Below are 22,430 nucleotides of genomic sequence, written 5' to 3'. Positions count from 1 at the left end.
TTTACAATATCTATTAGCCATTACACTCTACATTTTTAATAATAATGATGCATGCTACGACAATATTCTCACTAGATCCGTTTAAAAACGACGATGACGCGTGTATTTTCAATACTTTCTCGTCATCTTTTTAACAACAAACGTCAAATCAGAATTGTCTCTCAGCTGAGCCACAAAGGTGACTGACTGTTTGACGTAGTGTTTCTTATTCCATTCTTTGATTTTATATATGTGCATTTCACCAGTAAATTGTGGTTAACGATTTCATTTAAGAGTTTCCTTAAATAGGTATATTAAATTTGCAGAAATGAGTGAATTAAGTCAAGAGGAGGTAAGTTTCTGTTCTTGTGAACATTGCATTTAATGTGCGTATGGTCGATCTAATTTCGTAACAAAACAAAGCGTTGGTGTTGTGTTGTTGTACGCTAGCGTAAGTGTTATACCACGAACACGTGCCTCTAGCTCACGTTTTTGGCTTACAGATTAGAAGACGACGGTTAGCTAGGCTAGCAGCTCTTGGAGGAACAGGTCCCTCACCAGCTCCTATAAGCCCTCCAGTCACACCCAGTGCCTCTGTTCCATCAGATGTTTTAAATACACCATTGACACGTCTATCACCCACATCCTTGCCAAGAAGTTCTACAGAAAATACACCAGACACAAATACAGGACAAAATTATTCTGAGAATAAAAATGAAGTATCAGATCAATCAAAAATATCAGCAGATGGTTTAATAGTTACCGAAAAGACAGATAATAACTTATTAGATGAGATGCCTGATACTAAAATGACAGATTTATCTCAAACAAGACAATACAATAGCTTTGATTCAATGGGTGATGACACTTTATTAGGCTGTGGATCTGTTAGAGTGGGGGCATTACCACAGTCTACTGTAAGTGGATCTGAAGGAGTCACCATTAGAGGAGACAGTACTTCTAGGTCAATATCACCACCCCAATTTGTTGAACCACTACCTGTCAGGCCAAGGGCAAACAATGCTTCTCCAAGCTGCTCTAGACGCTCTTTATCAATGGAAGTAGATGATGTATCAGAAAGAAATTCACAGTCAGAAAATCAACAAGAGCCAATGGAGGTAACTGAACTGGTTATATATGTTATTAAATTAAAACTTATCAAAATTTAAATCTAATAGCATTGATGTAACTACAATTATTTAGAATTTTATTTATAAACCATAAATGATATAATGATAATAAGTGTAGTATTATATACCTATCAAAATCAACTTAATGTTTTTTGGAAAACCTTATATTCTAAAGTATTCTACATCAGAATGTTTTTATAGGTAGAAGAAAATGATACTCTTCAATCACCATCTCATACAGTTAAATTTACTGAGCTGACAGAAGAACAATTAAGAATTATTGTAGGAAAAATGTTACAAGTTACCTGGTCTGAAGAAAGTTCTGGTATGATTTATTTTTATTTTCATTATTAAACAAATACAGGGATGAATAAAAAAAAAGTAGTTTTGAACAAAAAAGTTATGGGGTTTTTAAATTAATGAGGTTAATTATATTTTTATGGTAATTTAGATTTAATTACTTAATTGTAGAGTATAGTTGGCTATGGTTATGTAAGTAACCTACTTTCTAAAATAAGCTTTATCTTGCAATGATATACAGTGATTCATTTGTAATGTTGTTTATTTCTTGGAAACCAATTGTTAATTGAATCATATAGATGCTTATACACTAGTTTCCATTTCTGATGTTAAATGCATTGTAAGAAAATGTCAACAACACTTTTTTTTACTATTGTTAGTATAGCTTAAACAATTAGGGGCCTTCAAGAAAAGAGTGTACCAATTCTTAAAAGGCTGGCAACGCACTCGCGAGCCCTCTGGCATTGAGAATGTCCATGGGCGGCGGTATCACTTAACATTGGGTGAGACTCCTGCCCGTCAGCCCCCTGTTCTATAAGAAAAAAAATATTTTTTTGCATCTTTGCATTTAAACTAGTTACTGGTAACAAGTAAACCAAGTTGTAGTTATTGTTAAGAAGTATTTGCTTAACTACTTTTATAGTCTAGAAGATATTTTATTTTCCTTTCTTTGCAGGGCGAATTTTTGTACCATCTGTAGCTGCAGCCTTACTTGATAATCCTAAGCTATCTATAGATGAATTAGCATCAGAAGCTTTAATGGATGTAATGTTGCAAATAGTTGATGGATCAGACCCTTTAAATCACAAAGCACTAGTTGTACTCCTTATGAAGCAATCAATGAAAGAATTGAGCGAAGAGTGTGTTGATGATCTCTTTGCAAAAGACCCAAGTAATTTAGATATGGAGACTGATGAGGGTGAATGTCCATCACCACTTTTACCGTTACCAAAAGACATTACTAATCAAGCATTAGCTGTGAGCTATTTACTAAAATTCTACTACAATGTTAATGTTTATGAAAGAGATAACCCAAAAAAAAGTTCAGTGCCACCGTTGAGTGATTTGATTTTAAGTATGCAATCATTAATAGTTGATCACTTAGTCTTAGTGTTGAGAAGGAAATTTGACTTGCAAAAAAGTAGAAAGTCACCACTTCTTCCATACCTCATGACTGGAAATACGCCGTCTGGTCTCATTCCTGAAATACTATTAAACACATATGAAGATCAAGAAGCTCTCGATGAGGTTTGTTTTCTTGTTTATTATAAACTTTCCTTGTATTAATTATAGAATGTTATCTCTCAATAAACGATTCTGCCATAGTTATAATGATCTATACAGATATTCATTAGGCATCCTCGAGTGACTTTATGACAATTGGTTTAAGTTTATATTATTTTAAGGTGTTTGTGCCATTACTAATGGGTATACGCGAAGAGATGCGTCGGCGTGTGTCTCCTCTTGTAAGTCGGGGTGAGAGTGCGGCCTTAAGGGCACTCCGGTCCCTGTGTGAACTGAGGGATGGACCTAGACATTCTGCCAGGCCGATCTGTGCGCTCATAGCCCGTCTACCCAGTTTATGCCCAGAGTCAGTCACCACTGCACCAGGACGGGAAATTGCTAGAGTCAGTTTCCTTGGACCTTTCTTTGCTGTGAGTATTTTAAAGTATAATATAAAATATATTCAAAGTCAAAAATAATTTATTCATATAGGTAACATAATGTACACTTACGTCAAAAAAAGAAAAGAAATATAAAATGATACTAATTTTACATTTACTGCCAGTTCTCAAATCAGAGGCGTAGAACGGAAGAGAAGAACTGGCAATAAACTCTCCGCCACTCTTTTTAATCGCCAAGTTTTTCGTTACACAATGTTTGTAAGGAGCTGCAACCATTACACCATGTTTTATATGACATCTTGAGTAATAAAGAATAATAAAATAAATTGAAAACACAGATTTGTCCTCTATCAGTAGGAGGCATGGTGAAATAGGAGCACGCACTTACATACTCGTGAGAACAACACGCAAATACGTAGTATAAACACTTATATAGAATAAAATCACCGCATACACGAATTCAAGTACGACCAGTAGTATTGAGACACTACTTCAAAATTTATTTTGTTATATCTAGGTACCTTCATTCTAGCCTCCTTAAACATAAGCGTGCCTTTTGAAACCTTTAATATATCTGAAGACGGCGATTCCCCTTATAAGTTGTGGTATTTCCAACGGCCAATATGGTGTTTATTCTCGAAAATTCATACCTTCGCTGTATTTATTTATTAAGTCCACAACATCATTCATATTACGAAATCTACTGATAATTTTATAAAAACTTCTATCTAATATGTACGACAATATATGTAAACATAAGTTTTGCTAAAAATAGAAATTAAAAAAAATACATTTAAAAACATAAACAAGATAAGACAATTACACATTAAAATAAAATTTCCAAGAATGTAAGAAAGAAATAACTTTATTAGACACAAAATACATTAATGTTTCTATAAAGTAGAGTGCACTGGCCCCCACACTAGGATTCCCTGTGCTGTGGGCAGCCAGTCTCTTCCTTTTACATCTAAACGTTACTTAATTAATTAATTTTACTTAACAAATTTATACCTATACTATTTTTGTACGATAAGAATGTTTTCTATATCAGTATAGGACAGCTTAACAAGATATTTTTTGAGTTTTTTAGTGAAAGTATGTAATGTATCAAGTTTAAGTAATTTACCCAATTTCAGATGTCATTATTCGCGGAAGAGAACCCACTTTTCGCTGAAAGAATGTTTGCAACGGGAACCGATCAAAGCTTAGCATTTGCGCTGCAGAGAGAAGTTGAAGCGAGTCGAAACACATTGCACACCATATGCCATAACATCCTTTTATGTCCGGAAGCAAGAGAACCATTCCTGATGTACTTCGCAGCTTTGCTGCAGAGGAATGAAAGAAGAGCACGGCTGCAGACGGATGAGAGATCGCTGGCTGGTGAGTTATTTTAAACAAAAAACTCGGAGAAGAATTTTTGCGTACCTCTATTTATTTAATTAATTATTAGTAATCTTATAGCTAACATACATATAATACAAAACACTTAGACAATACAGAAAGCCCAAAACAGATTACATAAATATACTTTAGGAAAACAAGTGAGTACATTAATAGACAAAAATACAATTAAAAAAAATTAAAGAAAATTTTAAAATTTAAATTTAAAATATACAATAATATTTCAAACTGCTTAAACGAAATCAGATACCCATCTCTTCTTTGGTCAGGTGGCAAAATATATATATATTCCTTTGATATTGCATCCTATGTCACACAAATGTTTTTATCTATTCTATTAGAGACTTACTAAAGAAAAGAATCATTCACAAATATTTATTATTAGAAATAAAATAAGTAGAATAAATTAAAAAAACTCGCAAACTATACTTTTGTTTAATATAAATCACAGATATTAAGAACTACGTGTAGCTAGAATTTGTAAACGGAAAATTTCTGCGAGATTTCAACCTTAGTACACGGGACGGAGATATTAATGTATATAGGTCATAGCGTACAATATAGCCTTCCTCGACAAACACAAAATATTAATTTCATGTTGAGATGTTAAACAAAACTGCTTAATCTATATAATTATTTGTGCATTGTGTGTGTATGGGCGGCGGTATCACTTAACATCAGGTGAGCCTTCTGCCCGTTTGCCTCCTGTTCTATAAAAAAAAAGTGTGCGTGTCAAAGTAACTATTACTGCAAACGGTAAATAAGGAAATAAATCAAGTTGTTTTCTCATTAAAATAGTGTTAACGCAAATTGTTGCAGTTATATAATTTACGTAGCAACTAATAGACGTTTTAATTAACATAAATTTTTCAATTATAATTTTCCATTGTAATACTTAGTTTTGTAATCGATTAGCGTATGCGGTCTGGAATTAATTATAACATATATATACATTTCAATATTTGTCCATTTTCAATTGTCTTTTATCATAGCGTAAACAAAATTTAATAGAAAAATATCATATCGTGCTCTTAAACTAATTAAGCGTTTACGATTATATAACATTTGTCTTTTAATATAGAGAAACTTCAAATGATAACAAATACTAATTTTCACGAAAAACAAACAAAATATTTAGTTTGTTTTGCTAAAGAAAAAGCAGGCAATGGCCGAGAGAGGTGTCTTCTTCTTGTATGACGTATCTCTAGTTACTTGACAGTATGAAATAATTTTCATATTTAAAAAGTATTTACAATATTCTGAACTTACATAGTAGCAACGAAAATTGATAAAAAGAGAACTAAAAAAAAATGCCTTCGATGCCGGAAGTTACATTCCGGCAACGTGCTGTCCGTAAAGCATTGTCTTCCTTGGACATACATAAGTCGAGCGGGCCGGATGGTATTCCTCCAATTGTGCTGCGTACTTGTGCTCCTGAGTTGGCTCCGGTCTTAACGCGCCTTTTCCGGTACCTGTACTCGCTTGGCACTGTCCCGGAGTGCTGGAAGATCGCATCGATACATCCGATCCCTAAAAAAGGCGATCGCTCCGATCCGTCCAACTATCGCCCAATAGCGATAACCTCCTTGTTCTCCAAAATAATGGAATCCATTATTAATTGCCAGCTCCTGGAGTATCTGGAGGGCCACCAGCTGATAAGTGACTCTCAGTACGGCTTTCGTCGTGGTCGTTCGGCTGGTGACCTTCTCGTATACCTTACGCATAGATGGGCGGAGGCAATTGAGTCCAAGGGGGAGGCTCTAGCGGTTAGTTTGGACATAGCGAAAGCCTTCGATCGGGTGTGGCACAGAGCACTGCTCTCGAAGCTTCCAGCCTATGGGCTTCCCGAGAAATTATGCGATTGGATCTCCAGCTTTCTGGCCGATCGGAGCATCAAGGTCGTCATCGACGGAGCATGTTCCGACCTTAAACCCGTGAACGCTGGGGTCCCACAAGGCTGTGTTTTATCCCCGACCCTGTTTCTTCTGCATATCAATGATATGTTGCAACTTAGCAACATTCACTGCTATGCGGATGACAGCACTGGGGACACTCTTTACACTGGCCGGGCAAGTATTTCTCGGGCAGATGTCGATGAGTACCGGAACAAACTTGTGTCTGAAGTAGAAACCCTACTACGTGGAGTCTCTGACTGGGGCAGACTAAACCTAGTCCAATTTAACCCCAAAAAGACACAAGTTTGCGCGTTTTCCGCTAAAAAAACACCCTTTGTCGCTACTCCTCTTTTCGAAAACACTCTCCTTAAAGCCACAGCCAGCATTGGAATACTTGGCGTTGACATATCGAACGACGTTCAGTTTCGCGGTCACTTGGAGGGAAAGGCAAAATTAGCCTCCAAAAAGCTCGGTGTGCTCAGCAGGGCGAGACGGTACTTCACTCCGGGCCACCGCTTGCAACTATATAAAGCGCAAATTCGGCCCCACATGGAGTACTGTTCCCACCTTTGGGCGGGTGCTCCCCAGTACCAGCTTCTTCCACTTGACCGTATTCAACGAAGAGCGGCTCGAATCGTTGACGACCAAAATCTCTCCAAGCGGCTTGATCCTTTGGCGTTGCGTAGAGATGTGGGGTCTCTCTGCATCTTCTACCGCATTTACCATGGAGAGTGTTCAGAGGAGTTGTTCGGATTAATACCTGCAGCTGAGTTTCATCATCGGACGTCGAGGCAGAATACGAAATTCCACCCGTATCACCTCGACGTCCGCCGTTCCACAACTGCGCGCTTTTCCAGGCAGTTTTTGCCGCGCACCACCACTCTGTGGAACCAGCTGCCAACTGAAGTATTTCCGAACCAATTCGACTTAGGGTCCTTCAAGAAAAGAGCGTACCAATTCTTAAAAGGCCGGCAACGCACTCGCGAGCCCTCTGGCATTGAGGGTGTCCATGGGCGGCGGTATCACTTAACATCAGGTGAGCCTCCTGCCCGTTTGCCCCCTGTTCTATAAAAAAAAAAAAAAAAAAAAAAAAAAAAAAAAGGCAGTAAAGATGCATGTTACAATGAACACAGTTGACTAAAATTAAGACGGCTAATGGCGACTTGTATTTCGCTCGTATGCATATTAATATTTTCTCATGTAAATAAAATATTTTTTTTTGTAATGAGAAATAAAGTTCTTTAAACATTAAAATAAATTTCCTCGCTGTATTGCGATCCCTTTTCGTTGAGCGTGGAAAACACCAGCTCTGGGATCACCAATACCACCAGTTGCCAACTCCAATGTTTTTTTTTAACTTCAATGTTTTTTTTAACTTCAATGTTTTTTTTTTTAACTTCAATGTTTTTTTTTAACATCAATGTTTTTTTTTAACTTCAATTTTTTTTTTACTTCAATGTTTTTTTTTTAACTTCAATGTTTTTTTTTAACTTCAATGTTTATTAAGTGCACTCTATCCACATGGCCCAAGAGTCTCTTCTCCAAAGGAAGAAAGACTTATATTATTGTCGATATTTTCCGCCTGTTTAGACGAGTTTATGTGACTTATATAGCTTCTTTTGATTTAAAAAACTAACTGGCGTGACATTGATTACTTAAAGATACTGCGTTTTACTAGCGTCTTGCGTTTAAATAGATTTACAACGCAATGTCGCTCACCTCGTCTGTGATATATTGGCGTTTATCCAATATTATGTTGTCAATTTTGTAAATACAATTATTTTCGTATTTAAACTATGTACCAGTTATATATGTTAGCCGAGTGGTTAAGTCCCGATTTAAAAAAAACTTGGGTTCGATAAAGAATGAGTGTTGTTCACAATTAAGTATTCAGACTTAGCGCTAAGTATAACTTGCGAATAATGTTATTTTGACACATGTACCTATTCGCTAGTCTCTCGTGACTACTCAGAAGTAAGTGGTGAAAATGATGGGAAATAACTTTATTGATATAGCTAACCAAGTATGTATGAACGTCAATTGAAAAAAAATTTAGTTAATTCTATATTTTTATTTACTGATAAGATAATTAAGCTAGGAAGGATAAAAGCGCTCACGGCAAAATTAAGATATGTGAATAAATTAAACAAGTTTTCGGTTTTCGCGATTAGAGATATATTAAAATGAAAAAGTAAAATAAAATATGTTTATTATGGAACATAAGATACAGGTATCACTTATTCCACGTCCTTAAATTTGAATCTGTAGGCATCTCTCATCAGCAAAGAAGACAGGGTGTAGGCCGAGAGAAAAAGCCGGCGTAAAATCCTCTCGGTACTCTTAAAAAAACAAATCATCAAACAACACTTATTTTGAAACAAATATCGCAAATTAATTAAAATTAGCCTGTCTAGCAATAGTCCCAGGCCCCTTTATCAACTAGATAATCCTTAAAGAGCCTGTTTACACAGCTTTTCTTTAATACATTTCTTAAATTTATTAAAAGGCAGAGAAAAAAGAGCCTCTGTGATTTTATTAAAGAAGAGTACACTTTTCCCAAAAAATAATAACTAACTTTAGATTGTCTAGTATGTTCTATTGTAGTTAACTAATCACTATTTTTGTGTACATACATAATATTTTTATGACTGTATTGCGAGGAACAGGTAATTATATTAATTTCCTTGAATTTATCAGAGATTCCCTACATTAGTGCTGCACGAATAGCTCTCTTATTAAGGCACATGTCAAGTCTCAATCTTGTCTTGTAAAATATGCCAAACTTAAACATAATTAATGGCTTGTAATGTTTTGAAGCTACTTTCTAGAACACGGGCCTAAAAAGCCCTACACATTTAACAATGTTTATAAATGTACAAGAAGGAACCTACTACTATCGATACTTATTTATTAACCTCGGCTATTGGATAGAGTTTCAACTCACTATAAAATACCGTTAGCCAACGCATCAATACTGCGTCATTGAGACAATACAATGTTCTATCGGCCGTGACCCTAATTAAACATCGCTTGAACTGTTACAGTATTTTTAGCATGTCACACGGTAAGGTTAACGCGTAATGGTGACCATGCAGGTTTTAATCATGCGAATGTTTCAGGGTTGGAACATTATTGTAAAGGAATCATTGAGATATAATTTACGTTCAGACAAAGTCTAATTACCACGCGTAACTTTAAGATGTTTATTGCATTAAAATAGCTCAGTCAATTTTAGACACGACTGAAATATATACATGTTTTTTTTTTTTAATTTTAAACTGCGCAGTTTCAATCGAAACAAAACAATGGATCGATAGATGTATTGTTATCGAAAATATAATTGAACGTAATATGTTCACATCTTTAAATATAATCATACTAGCGTTAAAGATGTCAATAAAGTTTAAATTATTTATTACTAAAATTGTGGGCGTAGAACGAACGAGAAGTGGCAAGAATGAAAAACTTTATTGCTATATCAGTAAGAAAGGAATTTTCCAGCAAAGAACGTTCTGAAAGGCCGGCCACACGGCCGCGGTGATTTATTTTAATCTGTCGCATTTGAGACTCACTCGTACAGCCCGTGTTCTATAAAAAAAACTTATTTAATTATTTAATCAATTACCATCTAAAATATGCAATATTGGTGTGTTTGACAAATTCAAAAAGGCATTAAAGATGCATGTTAGTGTGAACATAGTAGACTTAAATTGAGACGGCTAATGGCGACGTGTATCTCGCTCGTATATAATAATTTTTTTTTGTAATGAGAAATAAAGTTCATTAAACATTAAAAGTTATGATGAAATGGTGGAGCAGTGTTGGCCTAGTGGCTTCGGCGTGCGACTCTCATACCTAAGGTGGTAGGTTCGATCCCCGGCTGTGCACCAATGGACTTTCTATGTGCGCATTTTAACATTTTCTCGAACGGTGAAGGAAAACATCGTGAGGAAACCGACATGTCTTAGACCCAAAAAGTCGACGACGTGTGTCAGGCACTGGAGGCTGATCATGCCTATTAGATTTAAAAATGATCATGAAACAGATTCAGAAATCTGAGGCCAAGACCTAAAGAGGTTGTAGCGCCACGGATTTATTTTTTATAAAATAATTTCAGGTGACGGATTCATGTTGAATGTCTGCTCGGTACTTCAGTTGCTCTCAGTTAGGATCAAGCTGGAAGAGAGAGTTTACCCGCTATACACCTTTCAACCGGGCACTTGGCTGAATATAAAGGATGAGACGAGGTTGTTCTTCACCAATCAAGAGGCACAGGATTGGCTGGATGCGCTTAGTGAGTATCTATCCAAATATATCTTATATCTTTAAACGAGCAATTCTTCTATATATATATAATTGGAATCTCGGAATTGGCACCAACGATTTTCTTGAAATTTAGTCTACAGAGGGTTTCGGGGGCGATAAATCGATTTAGCTAGGAATCATTTCTAGAAAATGTCATTTTATTTGTGTTTTATCAACTTAAATATATGATTGCTCGTTAAAAGATGTCAGTCAAATAAAAACTTAAATATGAATATAATTAACTTTATTCGATAATAACATTCATATTTCATCATTTTATTAGTATGTAATTCGTACTTAAATATAATTTCCAATAAAAACAATATATAAAAAATTTAAAAAAATACCGAGTGAAGCTCGGTCATCCAGGTCCTGTTCTTAAAGTTGAGAGAGCGGGTTGGGTGTCACTCTGAAAAAGGTGACACCCAATGCGGACCGCCCCCGCCGTGCCCCCTTTGGTACGCCACTGCGGTCAAGTATTACCTAAGCACTATGGGGTAAGGGGGGGTGAAAACGGAATCCATTTTCGAGGATTCCTACAAAAAGTTAATACGTTTATGTACTATTTGAGTTTTTTGTTTACCTTTGCTGCCAAGAGGGGGGATAAATTACCGTAAATATGCTTATGTAATACTTGAACCGCACCCTAGCCGTTTCTAAAATTGATGAAATTGTACACATTTACTATATTAATCAAGTTAGGCAAGTTCGTAATCTTCCATACTCTAAATAAAGACATCAACATAAAGTAGGATAAAAAACTTACAACTATGTGTTACGGAAAATTGTTTCTATATGTTCACAATTAACCTTGCAGATAATGATCCAAGCCATTCCTGGCCCGAAGCAAAATTCCAGACAATTTGCTGGTTCCTCACACTTCACATGCATCATGTCGCTCTCATACCCGCCTTACACACGCATCAGAGAAGAATCCGGTAAGCAAAACTAAGAAGATCTTATTGCACTTACGTCATTTTCTTTCAAATTTTGTTTTCGCTGTCTCTCTCTCGGCAGCTATCTCTGGGCGTCGTTTTCAGCAACGAAGCATTTATTTTTCGCTGTAATCAATAGAGATTGATGAGTATTTAACTTAAAACGATAGTAAAAAAAATGTAACTTAAATGGTTTTAACACATATATAACACGAAATTAGTCGTAGAGGATTTGCGACGCTAAGAAAAGGGTTAATAAATCTGAATGACGCATATGGACATTATCGGAAAGGGGCCGTCCATAAATTACGTCATCGATTTTTTCCCGATTTTAGACCCCCCTATAATCATCCTATCGTCATTTCTTACTGACCCCCCCCCCCTTCTCCCAAAATTGACGTCATTACCAGTTTGACAAAATAAAACATTGCAAATCAGGCGCGCGGCAAAGACAAAGGAAGCCGACTTTGTTTAAACAGCGCCGATTTCTTTTATTATGAGTTATTTTAGTTAGAAATAATCTTCATCATTAATTCAAAATTAATCATTTTACCGTCATCCGCAGATCAAACCCCCCCCCCCCCCCTAATTAAGAATGACGTAATATATGGACGGTCCCAAACGAGAATTTTCCAATAAAACTAGCTGACAACATTTTTATATTTGATCCTAAATTATTTGGATTTATTATATATTTTACAGCGCATTCCGTGACCTACAAAAGGTGATGGAAGAATTAATGGCGGCCGAACCACAATGGCGGAACAGTTTCACGGCAGTACGGAATAGGGAATTACTTCGTCGGTGGAAACGGCAGATAAAAAGACTACATAGGTAATATATTTTAAATATATGGTAATTTAACATTTAGGGTCTGTTTCATAATGTCCGGATAAGTTCCAAATAAGGTATTTATTAGTTATTGGTAGGATAAACGTTGCGTTGAATAACGTTGATAAACGATAAAGTTGCGTTTCACGACTGTCAGATAAGAGTTTCTTATTCGGAACTTTTATCTCCCGAATAATGTATGTGTTGAATAGCTATTTGGTACTTTATCCATACATTGTGAAACAGGCCCTTATTCTACCCGTGAGTTAATTGAAATTGATAGAGTAAGATAAAAAAAAATATTGTCTTTGGTTTTCGAGTACTACACTTTTATCTATTTACTAGCTGCTCTGTTAATAGCGTTCGCTTTAATATGATTTTTTAACGATAACTTTTAAATTTTAATTCACATTTCTTTTATTTTTTCCTTACACCAAGTTGCTTGTGGCGTTCGCCTAATGGCTGCAAAACACAACTCCTCAAATTGAGCGAAATACAAAGTAGCTGACGATGCAAAAAGGGGTTAATAAATATAATATATACATTTTCTATAGAAAGTCCACCTATTTATTTCTAGTATAATTTTGTACTTTTTAGTAATATAACTAATAATTTCAGGTCAAAACAGTGCGCTGAAGCGGCGCTCCTAGATCCGGAATTGATGCGTCGTGGGATCCAATTCTATTCGTCTGTGTGTGCGTTGCTCGTGAAGCAAATGGACGCAGCCCGCGATGCGACGGACGCGCCATTTTCGTCGCCTGCGCACGCCTTCAAAGCCACGCCCGAGTGGTACGTGGAAGATGTCGCGGAGTTCATGCTTTTTGCCGTTCAGTGAGTATACGTTAATATTTTAATACAAGAAACAAGTATTTAAACAACTCTTCTCTACTTTAAGTAATTTTATTTTATTGTGTATTTGTCTTGTTTATGTTTATAATTGTATTTTATATAATTCCTATGTTTAGCAAAACTTTGTTTTACATATATTGTCGTACATATTAGATAGAAGATTTTATCAAAATTATCAGTAGATGTTGTAGACTTAATAAATAAATAAATAAACTCTTTTATATTTATTAATGTATAATTAGAATATTTTTTAAATATACAGGTAGTGAATTTTAATATTACATTAAGTTTTCAATCGAAAATTAAACATAAGAAAAAGGTTATCAATGTTAAGTGTGAAACGTTAAAAGTTTGAGTCAAATATTTTATTAATGTCATTAAAAAGGTTATCTACCCTCATTTCCCGAACTTATTTTTAACTTTAACGTTCAATATACGTAATCAATCATCTTGTGAAACAAAATAGTTGGGGATCATAGATTTAATTGCCAGTTCTTCACGTTCTTAGAGGGCGTTCAAGTATTACGTCACGCAAAGATTCTTGACACAACACACACACACACTCACTCACTCTTTCTTTATAACTAAAAGTTATAACACTGTGCTGTAAAGCAAATTCTTTACATAATACTTTAACGCTCCCTTATTAGTACATTATCCAACTCATGAAACATTTGGGCAGTTAATATCGCGCGATAGTTTTTATTAAAATTAAATTTACCGTGATAGTTAAAAGATGATTTTCTTCAACAGATACGTCCCACAAATCGTGGCATATTACATTGATGACCCGATCATAACCTGGCTTTTGAGCGCCATCTGCAATTCTCATCTTATTAAAAACCCCTATCTCGTGGCGAAAATAGTGGAGGTCCTTTTCGTGATAAATCTATCGTTGCCCATAAAGCTGAAGAATGTCTACGAAATATTCATGGAACACCCAATGTCCCAAACGGCATTACCCAGTGCGTTGATGAAATTTTACACAGACATTGAAACGACGGGCCAAAGTACAGAGTTCTACGATAAGTTCACGATACGATTTCATATCAGCATTATTTTGAAGGGCATGTGGGAGCGGCCAATTCATAAACAAGTAAGTATCAAAATGGTGGCACTGATGATAAGGTTAATTTAATAATATCTTATCAAGTGAGCCTCCTGCACGTTTGCCCCCTGTTCTATAAAAAAAAACATTTTATTATAGAACAGGGGGTATATTTAATTTTTTCTCTTTGATTATTGTTATTTTGTGTGTTTTGTTTATAATAAATAATACGTCTATATTCTTCCAATGATTGAGGACACAATAAATAAATATACACCCTACCTGATAATTTTTAATAATTAATTATTCAATACTTAAAATAATAAATAAATCAGTGGCCCTACAAACTCTTTAGGTCTTGGACTCAGGTTTCTGAATCTGTTACATGATGATTTTTAAATCTAATAGGCAATTAGGTGATTATCCAGTGCCTGACACACGTCGTCGACTTTTTTTCATAAAGATTCTCAGACCTACCGACGACTACGACCACGACCCATGAATATGCATAAAAAATTTCATAAAAATCGGTCGAGCCGTTCCGAAGGAGTAAAGGAACTGACATGACACGAGATTTTTATATATATATAGAGATTTGTAACTCCAGATTTATGAGTATATAGAAGACATACCTATTAGTCAATTGATATTACGAATAACGATTCACAAAATCTTCAGAAGCCAAAACTATGACCATTTATGGAATCTTTGTGTTTTTCAGGCAATAGTGAAAGAATCACGTTCGGGCCGTCAATTCGTGAAGTTTATCAATATGCTTATGAACGATACTACATTCTTATTAGACGAATGCTTAACGGTATGTATTTTTTTAGTTATATTTATTTATTATTGTCTTTTAAAATGCCTAATCATATCTTGTAAGACCAATGGGAGCCAATTTCACTCGTCAGATTAACTGTAATTAATTTTTTTTTTGCAGTACTTGAAGCGTATACACGAAGCACAAGATGCGGAGACAGCTGGAACGGGAAGCGAATCGCGGACACGTGCGCTTGCGCAGGACGAAAGACAATGTCGCTCATACCTTACTCTAGCTAGGTAAGAAAAATTAATATACACCATTTATAAGATATACACATTTTATTTAGGTCTTTTGCATATATCCAAATAATTGTCCTTAAAATTATTGATCTTGAGGTAAAAGTAATGGCTTTATTGCCGTCTCTCTCTTGATTTCTGAACTGGCTGTGAAAGTACATTTAGAAGCCATTATTTTGGTACAAAAAACAGATGAATATTAAATTAGTTTCATTATTTTTCCAGAGGTATACATTAAATGCATTAAAATTTGTCAACATTATCTAAAAATTATGAGTGTTATGTATGTATTTGGATTGTTGCGCAGGATTTTTAAATAAATAAAGTAGAAATAAATTTGGCTACTGCCATAAATTCTACCTTTCTGATGATTTTTAATTAATGTCAATATATAGGGAGACGGTGGACATGTTAGAATATTTAACTGTGGAAATCAAGGAGCCATTCCTGCGTGCTGAGTTGGTTGAGCGACTTGCCACGATGCTCAACTTCAATCTTCAGCAACTCTGCGGACCTAAATGCAATAATCTCAAGGTAATTTATACTGTCTGAGTTGTTTACTCTATATAATTAATGTCTATTAAAACGTGTTTCCAAAAAATCTTGATTTGTGTAGATTTTAATTGTGAAGAAATTAACCTATATATTACAGAAACAGTAACAAGACATTTTACACTATTTTCGTTTCTTTCTACTTATACATACATACACAACATACTACTGTATGTTGTTATCTAAAGTGCAACTGTACTATAAGCTACTATTAGCTATATATAGGCATCGAGAGTGTCTGAACATATGAGAGTGACTATTGTTAGTATAGCTTAAACAATTAGGGTCCTCAAGAAAAGAGCGTACCAATTCTTAAAAGGCCGGCAACGCACTCGCGAGCCCTTTGGCATTGAGAGTGTCCATGGGCGGCGGTATCACTTAACATCAGGTGAGCCTATGAGCCCGTTTGCCACCTGTTCTATAAAAAAAAATGTTACTATTAAAATTTTAATATTATTTCCATTGCCTCTATGGGCAAGTAAATTTAATAACGATTTCCGGTTTCTAATTGGTAAATGGCTGTTTTCCAGTCATTGGTCCTTCAAGCCGGAATATTTTTTTTTATGTTTTTTCTTTTTCCAGGTACGTCGGCCTGAGAAGTACGGCTGGGAGCCACGGAGACTGCTAAGTCAGCTAGTGGATATCTATTTGCATCTCGACTCACCACAGTTCCACGCCGCACTTGCTGCAGACGAGGTATAGCAATTTTATAATAATTTATCTTCTATTTGTTAGTCTTTTCCAGGTGTCGGAACAGTTATTGGTACATTGTGATAGCAGTCTATAGAACGTTAATAAATTAATGTTTGAAACAAGTTATTTTTGTGGCGATTAATATTTTCTCAAGATTATTATTAAATAAGAGAAGTTATTTATAACTTAAAATTTAAAAATAACATAAAAGCACTATTGTACACCTTAATAGCAAGTATGATATGCGTTTTAAAAATAAACAAAATTTACATATAAATGGTTACAATAAACTTGTGGTTTTGCAAACTGTAGAGGGACCGTTGGAGGTCTTCCCTGAAAGATACGACCTCTAATTGTTGTAAAAAGAGCAAACTTCTCCCACAAAGGTCAACAACATACCCATTCACTCCCCTTAGTGGGTGTCTTGTAAGCTTATATAATATGAAAGTTATGAAGATTTATTTAATTTTGTATGCTACGAGGAAACCGAGACAATGCAAGAGGACAAATGTGTATCTTCAATTTCTGTTGTTCACATGTGACTACACTATAAAAGTTACAAAACAATTTTCAGCGTTCTTTCCGCAAGGAGTTATTCGAAGAGGCGGCCGTGAGGTTAGCGAAGTCCTGCATCAAAACGTCCACTGAGATCGAAAGGTTTAAAACTCTAGCCGACAACGCATACCAGATCGCTAGTAAGTAGTTTTTGTTATTTGTTTCACAGAATACATACAAAATTGATATAAAAGACAACATAATTAACTTAATCATATTGACAATAACATATTGTCCAGGTATTGGCGTTTCGATTTAAAAAATAATTGTAAACTGTAAGGGTTTTTCAAAATTAATTCATTTAAAATCCACAATAGTTTGGTGCTATTTTAATTAAGCAAAATTGAAAATTATATACAAGTTAAATTAGTAAAGGACAGTTGAAAATGTATACGTAAAAATAACCAATATTTAAGGAAATATCTTATTTTATAGTTAAACTCGATGATATTTGAATATAGACGTGACAAAATTTTATATAAAAGTGCATTATTACTGTGTGCCATTGGCAGATAGTAATAATAAAATCGGTGACCATGTCGGGACTGGTGGTGGGGATAAACTCGTGAGCTCGGTCGAACCAATTTCTGAGTTAGTTAAAATTAGGATTTGCCTACACTTTTTTATATGAAACAGCCGGCAACCGTGCAGGAGACTCACCTGATGTTAAACCATGTTAAACGAGCCTTTGATTGAGTGTCCATGGGCCCGCCGCCCATGGACCTGCCTGAGGGCGCGCGCGTGCGTTGCCGGCCTTTTATACCAGAGGATATCTAGTCTGCTCTCCACCACTTCCCCGATATTGAATTTGATGTGTGCAGAGGCTAATAGAATAACACATATAAGCCAATTTCTATAATTATTTTAGTATCAAACCAGCAAAAGAGCGAAGAATTCGCAGATGCACCTGAAGAGTTCAGAGATCCTCTTATGGATACTCTGATGACCGATCCAGTCTTCCTACCTTCGGGCAAGGTAAATACATTATTCTTATAGATCCTTATTAGCTTTTCATACCTACAGCATAGCGCGTGGAATCCCTTCGTGCGGAAGTAGTGAAACTTGAATTGTGGAAATGAAAATAAGATGGGTAGAATTTGTTTTTTTTGTGAAATCAGTTAAGTTTTTAATTAATCAGTTTAAGGCAAACTTTATTAACTTAGTTTACAATTCACAATTGATCGCATCTTTGTAAATGAAATAATGAATATTATAACATTGAACAATATATGCAATAATGTGAGCTTTACTTCCCTGTATAGCTAGAACAAGCGCGTGTGCTTGGGTTCTACCGACTCACTCTCTTTCTCTCTCCTACTTTCTACCTTGTGTATCTTTCTTTCTCTCTCCCTCTTGCGTTAGAATATTAGACGCTACTTGTTGGTAACGCTCGCCTGTAACAGGTATACTACCCGCATGCGTTCGAGTGCGACGCATTCACACTCGCTCTGTCTCTGTCTATTCCCCTTCTCCAGAAGAGAACGTTTAACGCAACAGTGCGTTCATACCCCTTCCATGTTAGCGTTAAACGTTCGCAACCTTGTTGGAAGTCGCATTAGAAGTTTCACTTCAAATTAAGCTGGATAGACTGAAAAATAAATAAAGACAAGTTTTCATGGAAAGTTCTGTATAATCTTTCGTAGATGAGCTCTGACATAACCCTTTGTAAAAACGTACATACATAATTTTACCCTCTTTAAACCAACTTTTCTAGACAAAATTTAAAATGCCAAGAGCAATTTGCCATGATATTTTGTTATTTATTTAACATCTTTTTTGTAATATTGTGTCACAAAAATACTAAATTAAAATTTGATATTTATTATTTATTTTATTCAGGTAATGGATAGATCTGTAATCTTACGGCATTTGTTGAATAGCGCGACCGATCCCTTCAACCGACAGCCTCTTAGTGAGGATCAACTGCGTCCAGGTATTGCTGTTTTTTTTTTAATAAAAAAGTGTTTATTCATTTTAAGTAGGTACATCTTTCTTTTCATAGTGTAAGATTTGGGAACCCTTTAAGTAAATATACCTGTGTTAGGGTTCATTTAAAATCACATAGTTTTTTTTTAAATAAGTATATAAAGAATTGATGATAATTGGTTACGGCGCGTTACATGGGAGAGGTCAGGAATCTCGAAAAATTGCGTGACGTAATACCTACTTGATCGCTTTCTAAAGCATCGTAGAGGCGAGCCTTTTTGCAATATATCACCTAATACCTGCCGTTTGCCAACTGTTTTATTATTTTAAATTAGAGATTTATCAACTATATGTAGATAAATAATAATTACTATAAAAAATAGCAAAATTGGGTATGTAATACATGGTTTAAACCTACAAATTATCGAAAAAGGCTTCAATCGTAATCTTTTGTTACAGCTTCGGAACTAAAAGAGAGAATAATTCAATGGCAACGCGAGAAGAAATCTTCGTAGATATTGCTAATACAAAGTCTGATGTACATAATGTTTTATCGTGTAAAGACTTAGGACAACGTCCAATGTGATTTAAACATTTCTTGACGAATATTGCTCGGCCATTTGAAAGAGATAGCGTATCGTTTATAGTGTTGTCTCTGTCGCACGCTCGTCATCAGTCATGTTCGTTTATATTGAAATTAATTTGAAGTAGGTTACTGTATGTGGCGTATCTATCTCGTTAAATTAAAGAACTTTGTTTATTGTATATTACTGTTCTTTTTTGTACGTGTGATAGAGATATATAGACACTATCTCTTTCTAAAGTTGGTGCACGTTGTATACGCAATTTTGACGTACCGAGGGAGGTTTTAGAAGGAGTTCCGCAAGTTTTTTTACCATTTCCGAATACCTAGTTAGGAGCTATTTAGTTTCTGAGCAAAATATATGTTTATGATATCCTAAAATTGTTAAAAATGTCGCGAATCTTGTCATTCACTATGACGCAGTGTGGGACGGCAATACTTTTCAATGAATATTATTTTACTTTAAAAATTAGCTTTGGACACATAAGAACGACGTGTAATTTCCTTTTGATAATATTTGACAATATTTTTTTAATAAAAATTGAAACAAAATTTGTGGTATTTTAAGTTAAATATCATGGCCTATACATAAAATCAAATAAAATGATTCTACTATATATACTGTACCGCGCTAAAGTAAAGCTAAAGTACACTTAAAACTCAAATGAAACTGCATAAAAAAACTTAATTAAATTTGTTGGTTTTTCTTTGTTATGAACCATGATATTGGAACTTATATTACTTAGACTTTGCTTACATCAAACTTACACCAATACAATAAAGTTTGTAGTCCTGGGCTAAAAATTTACTGTAACGTTAACCACGTTCTACCAAATGTATGAGTGATGTAAGCAAAGTATGTATTCTAATATATCACCTAAAATAATCCTAAGGGTAGATAAAGAGAAAGACTTTTCAAAATTCAAACATCATTTATTCATGTAGGCAACACAATGTACACTTATGAACGTCAATAAATAAATGTACATTGAATGCTTCTAATTTTATATTTACTGCCAGTTCATAAATCAAGGGAGAGAGGAAAAGAACTGGCAATAAACTCTCTGCTATTCTTCTTTTTTTTGCACAATGTTTGTTCTGCTGCAGCCATTACAACAAAATTTCTATTTACAACAAAAATGTATTTCAATAAACTACCAAATTGACATTTGCACAGTACTTTCTCTTTATTTACAGCGAATTAACCAAATATAGTTTTTAGTTTCACAAAAAAGTGTTATTAAAGGAAATCGCAAGAAATTCGCGTAGGCCCATGTAGGTATTAAATCACAAGACTAATTTCACACCATAATCTGTAAAAACTTAAAAAACTATCATATTGCATATAAAATATTAAAGAAAACATGGCGGGCGACGTTTTATTGTCGTTGGTCAAACGGAAAGAATGATCGTGACGTTATGTCAGGCATTTGACTAGGAATACTATTGACCAATCACAATTTAACGAGACGCCATTTTAAATCATCTTTTGTTTTATCCCTGCCTTTTTCTTTTGCTATCAATTTGAAATTTTTAAAACTATGTATGTAATGTATGCGGACATGAAGGCAAATACGGACGAATGTCACATATGCCTTATATACACGAGATTATCGTGGTATACCAAAATGAAGCGTCAGAAAGATGATAGAAAATGTAAATATTAATATTAAATGTTATTATAGCAGCGATTTGGATATTGTTTTCAAAAGTATTATTCGATAATAAGTTTCTTTTGAGAGAGATTTAAGGCAAATTGATTCGACAAATTGGTAACAGTCTTATTAAGAAATGATTACTGGATCCTATTTTTATTTGATAATGGTCCTAGTTTACTTCTGCATTGAGTATCTTTCATAGTTATGTATAGATGTGATATCAAATATCATCACAACTAAAGTATCTCAGAGACAAATCATTCTTAGTACCTATTTTTAATTTTATTCTAGGCAATCCAGATCATCACATTTGTATAATTCACAATAAAATATTTATGGTATGTCTAGAATAAGATTAACAAAAGTGTAGTCCTGGCAGGTTGGTCCCGTATTCTAACTCTCTCTATGTAGAACTGTTTTATGATCTGCGTTTTGGAATACAGACCTGGGGGTCTAGTCAAGACAGCTTAACAGTAGTGTATGTAGAAAGTCGAAAACTAAATATGTATGAAAATGACAACTAGTGTCGACAGTTGGTACCAACTACCAACTACTAGCTGTCATTTTCATACAAATTTAGTTTTCAACTTTCTACATACACTACTGTTAAGCTGTCTTGACTAGACCCCCAGGTTAACATTTCAGTCTAATGAGGCCTAAATTAAAAAATATGCAATTTCACGTATATAAAACTTATCAATGTAGAATTTTATTAATAGTGAAAGCTAGATTTTTATTTTGCATATAAATAGCTTAATAATAGAATTTTAGTTTTTATATTATAATCTGAATATGCTTAATGGTAATGTTATTTTGTTCCTTTTTGTTCAATTCAAATATTGCATTTTATAGGGGCATAATGATGGCTCTAAACAAATGTAAAAATTTGTATGTCCCAATGTAGTTGTTAGATATGAGAATTATTATCCAAACACTGCCAATATAATCAATTTATTGCAGAGGGGGCATTTTTAATGATTTTAATTATTAATGATTTTCACTAATTTCATGTATTTATCTTTTTGTCATGATAGTCTATAGGTCTCCTATTCTATAATATGAAGCCTTTATTGAAATGCCAATAAAATTGAAATATCAATTATTGT

General features: G+C 34.6%; 1 protein-coding gene across 1 annotated transcript; it reads left to right on the top strand.

The window, feature by feature from the left end:
• The first annotated feature begins 142 nt into the window (after nucleotides 1-142).
• On the top strand, nucleotides 143-22,423 carry LOC111003621 (ubiquitin conjugation factor E4 B). The gene is made up of 19 exons (XM_045632798.1): nucleotides 143-331; nucleotides 483-1,097; nucleotides 1,311-1,434; nucleotides 2,086-2,657; nucleotides 2,816-3,064; nucleotides 4,171-4,414; nucleotides 10,448-10,624; nucleotides 11,453-11,573; nucleotides 12,273-12,404; nucleotides 13,020-13,232; nucleotides 14,004-14,346; nucleotides 15,020-15,115; nucleotides 15,239-15,357; nucleotides 15,753-15,891; nucleotides 16,492-16,605; nucleotides 17,177-17,297; nucleotides 18,026-18,132; nucleotides 18,997-19,090; nucleotides 19,543-22,423. The coding sequence occupies exons 1-19, from the start codon at nucleotides 308-310 to the stop codon at nucleotides 19,596-19,598; spliced, it is 3,660 nt and encodes a 1,219-aa protein (XP_045488754.1). The 5' UTR covers nucleotides 143-307; the 3' UTR covers nucleotides 19,599-22,423.
• Nucleotides 22,424-22,430: the final 7 nt, after the last annotated feature.

The sequence above is a fragment of the Pieris rapae genome, chromosome 21 (genome assembly GCF_905147795.1).
Source record: "Pieris rapae chromosome 21, ilPieRapa1.1, whole genome shotgun sequence".
NCBI classification, from domain to species: domain Eukaryota; kingdom Metazoa; phylum Arthropoda; class Insecta; order Lepidoptera; family Pieridae; genus Pieris; species Pieris rapae.
This window is presented reverse-complemented; position numbering and strand designations above follow the sequence as displayed.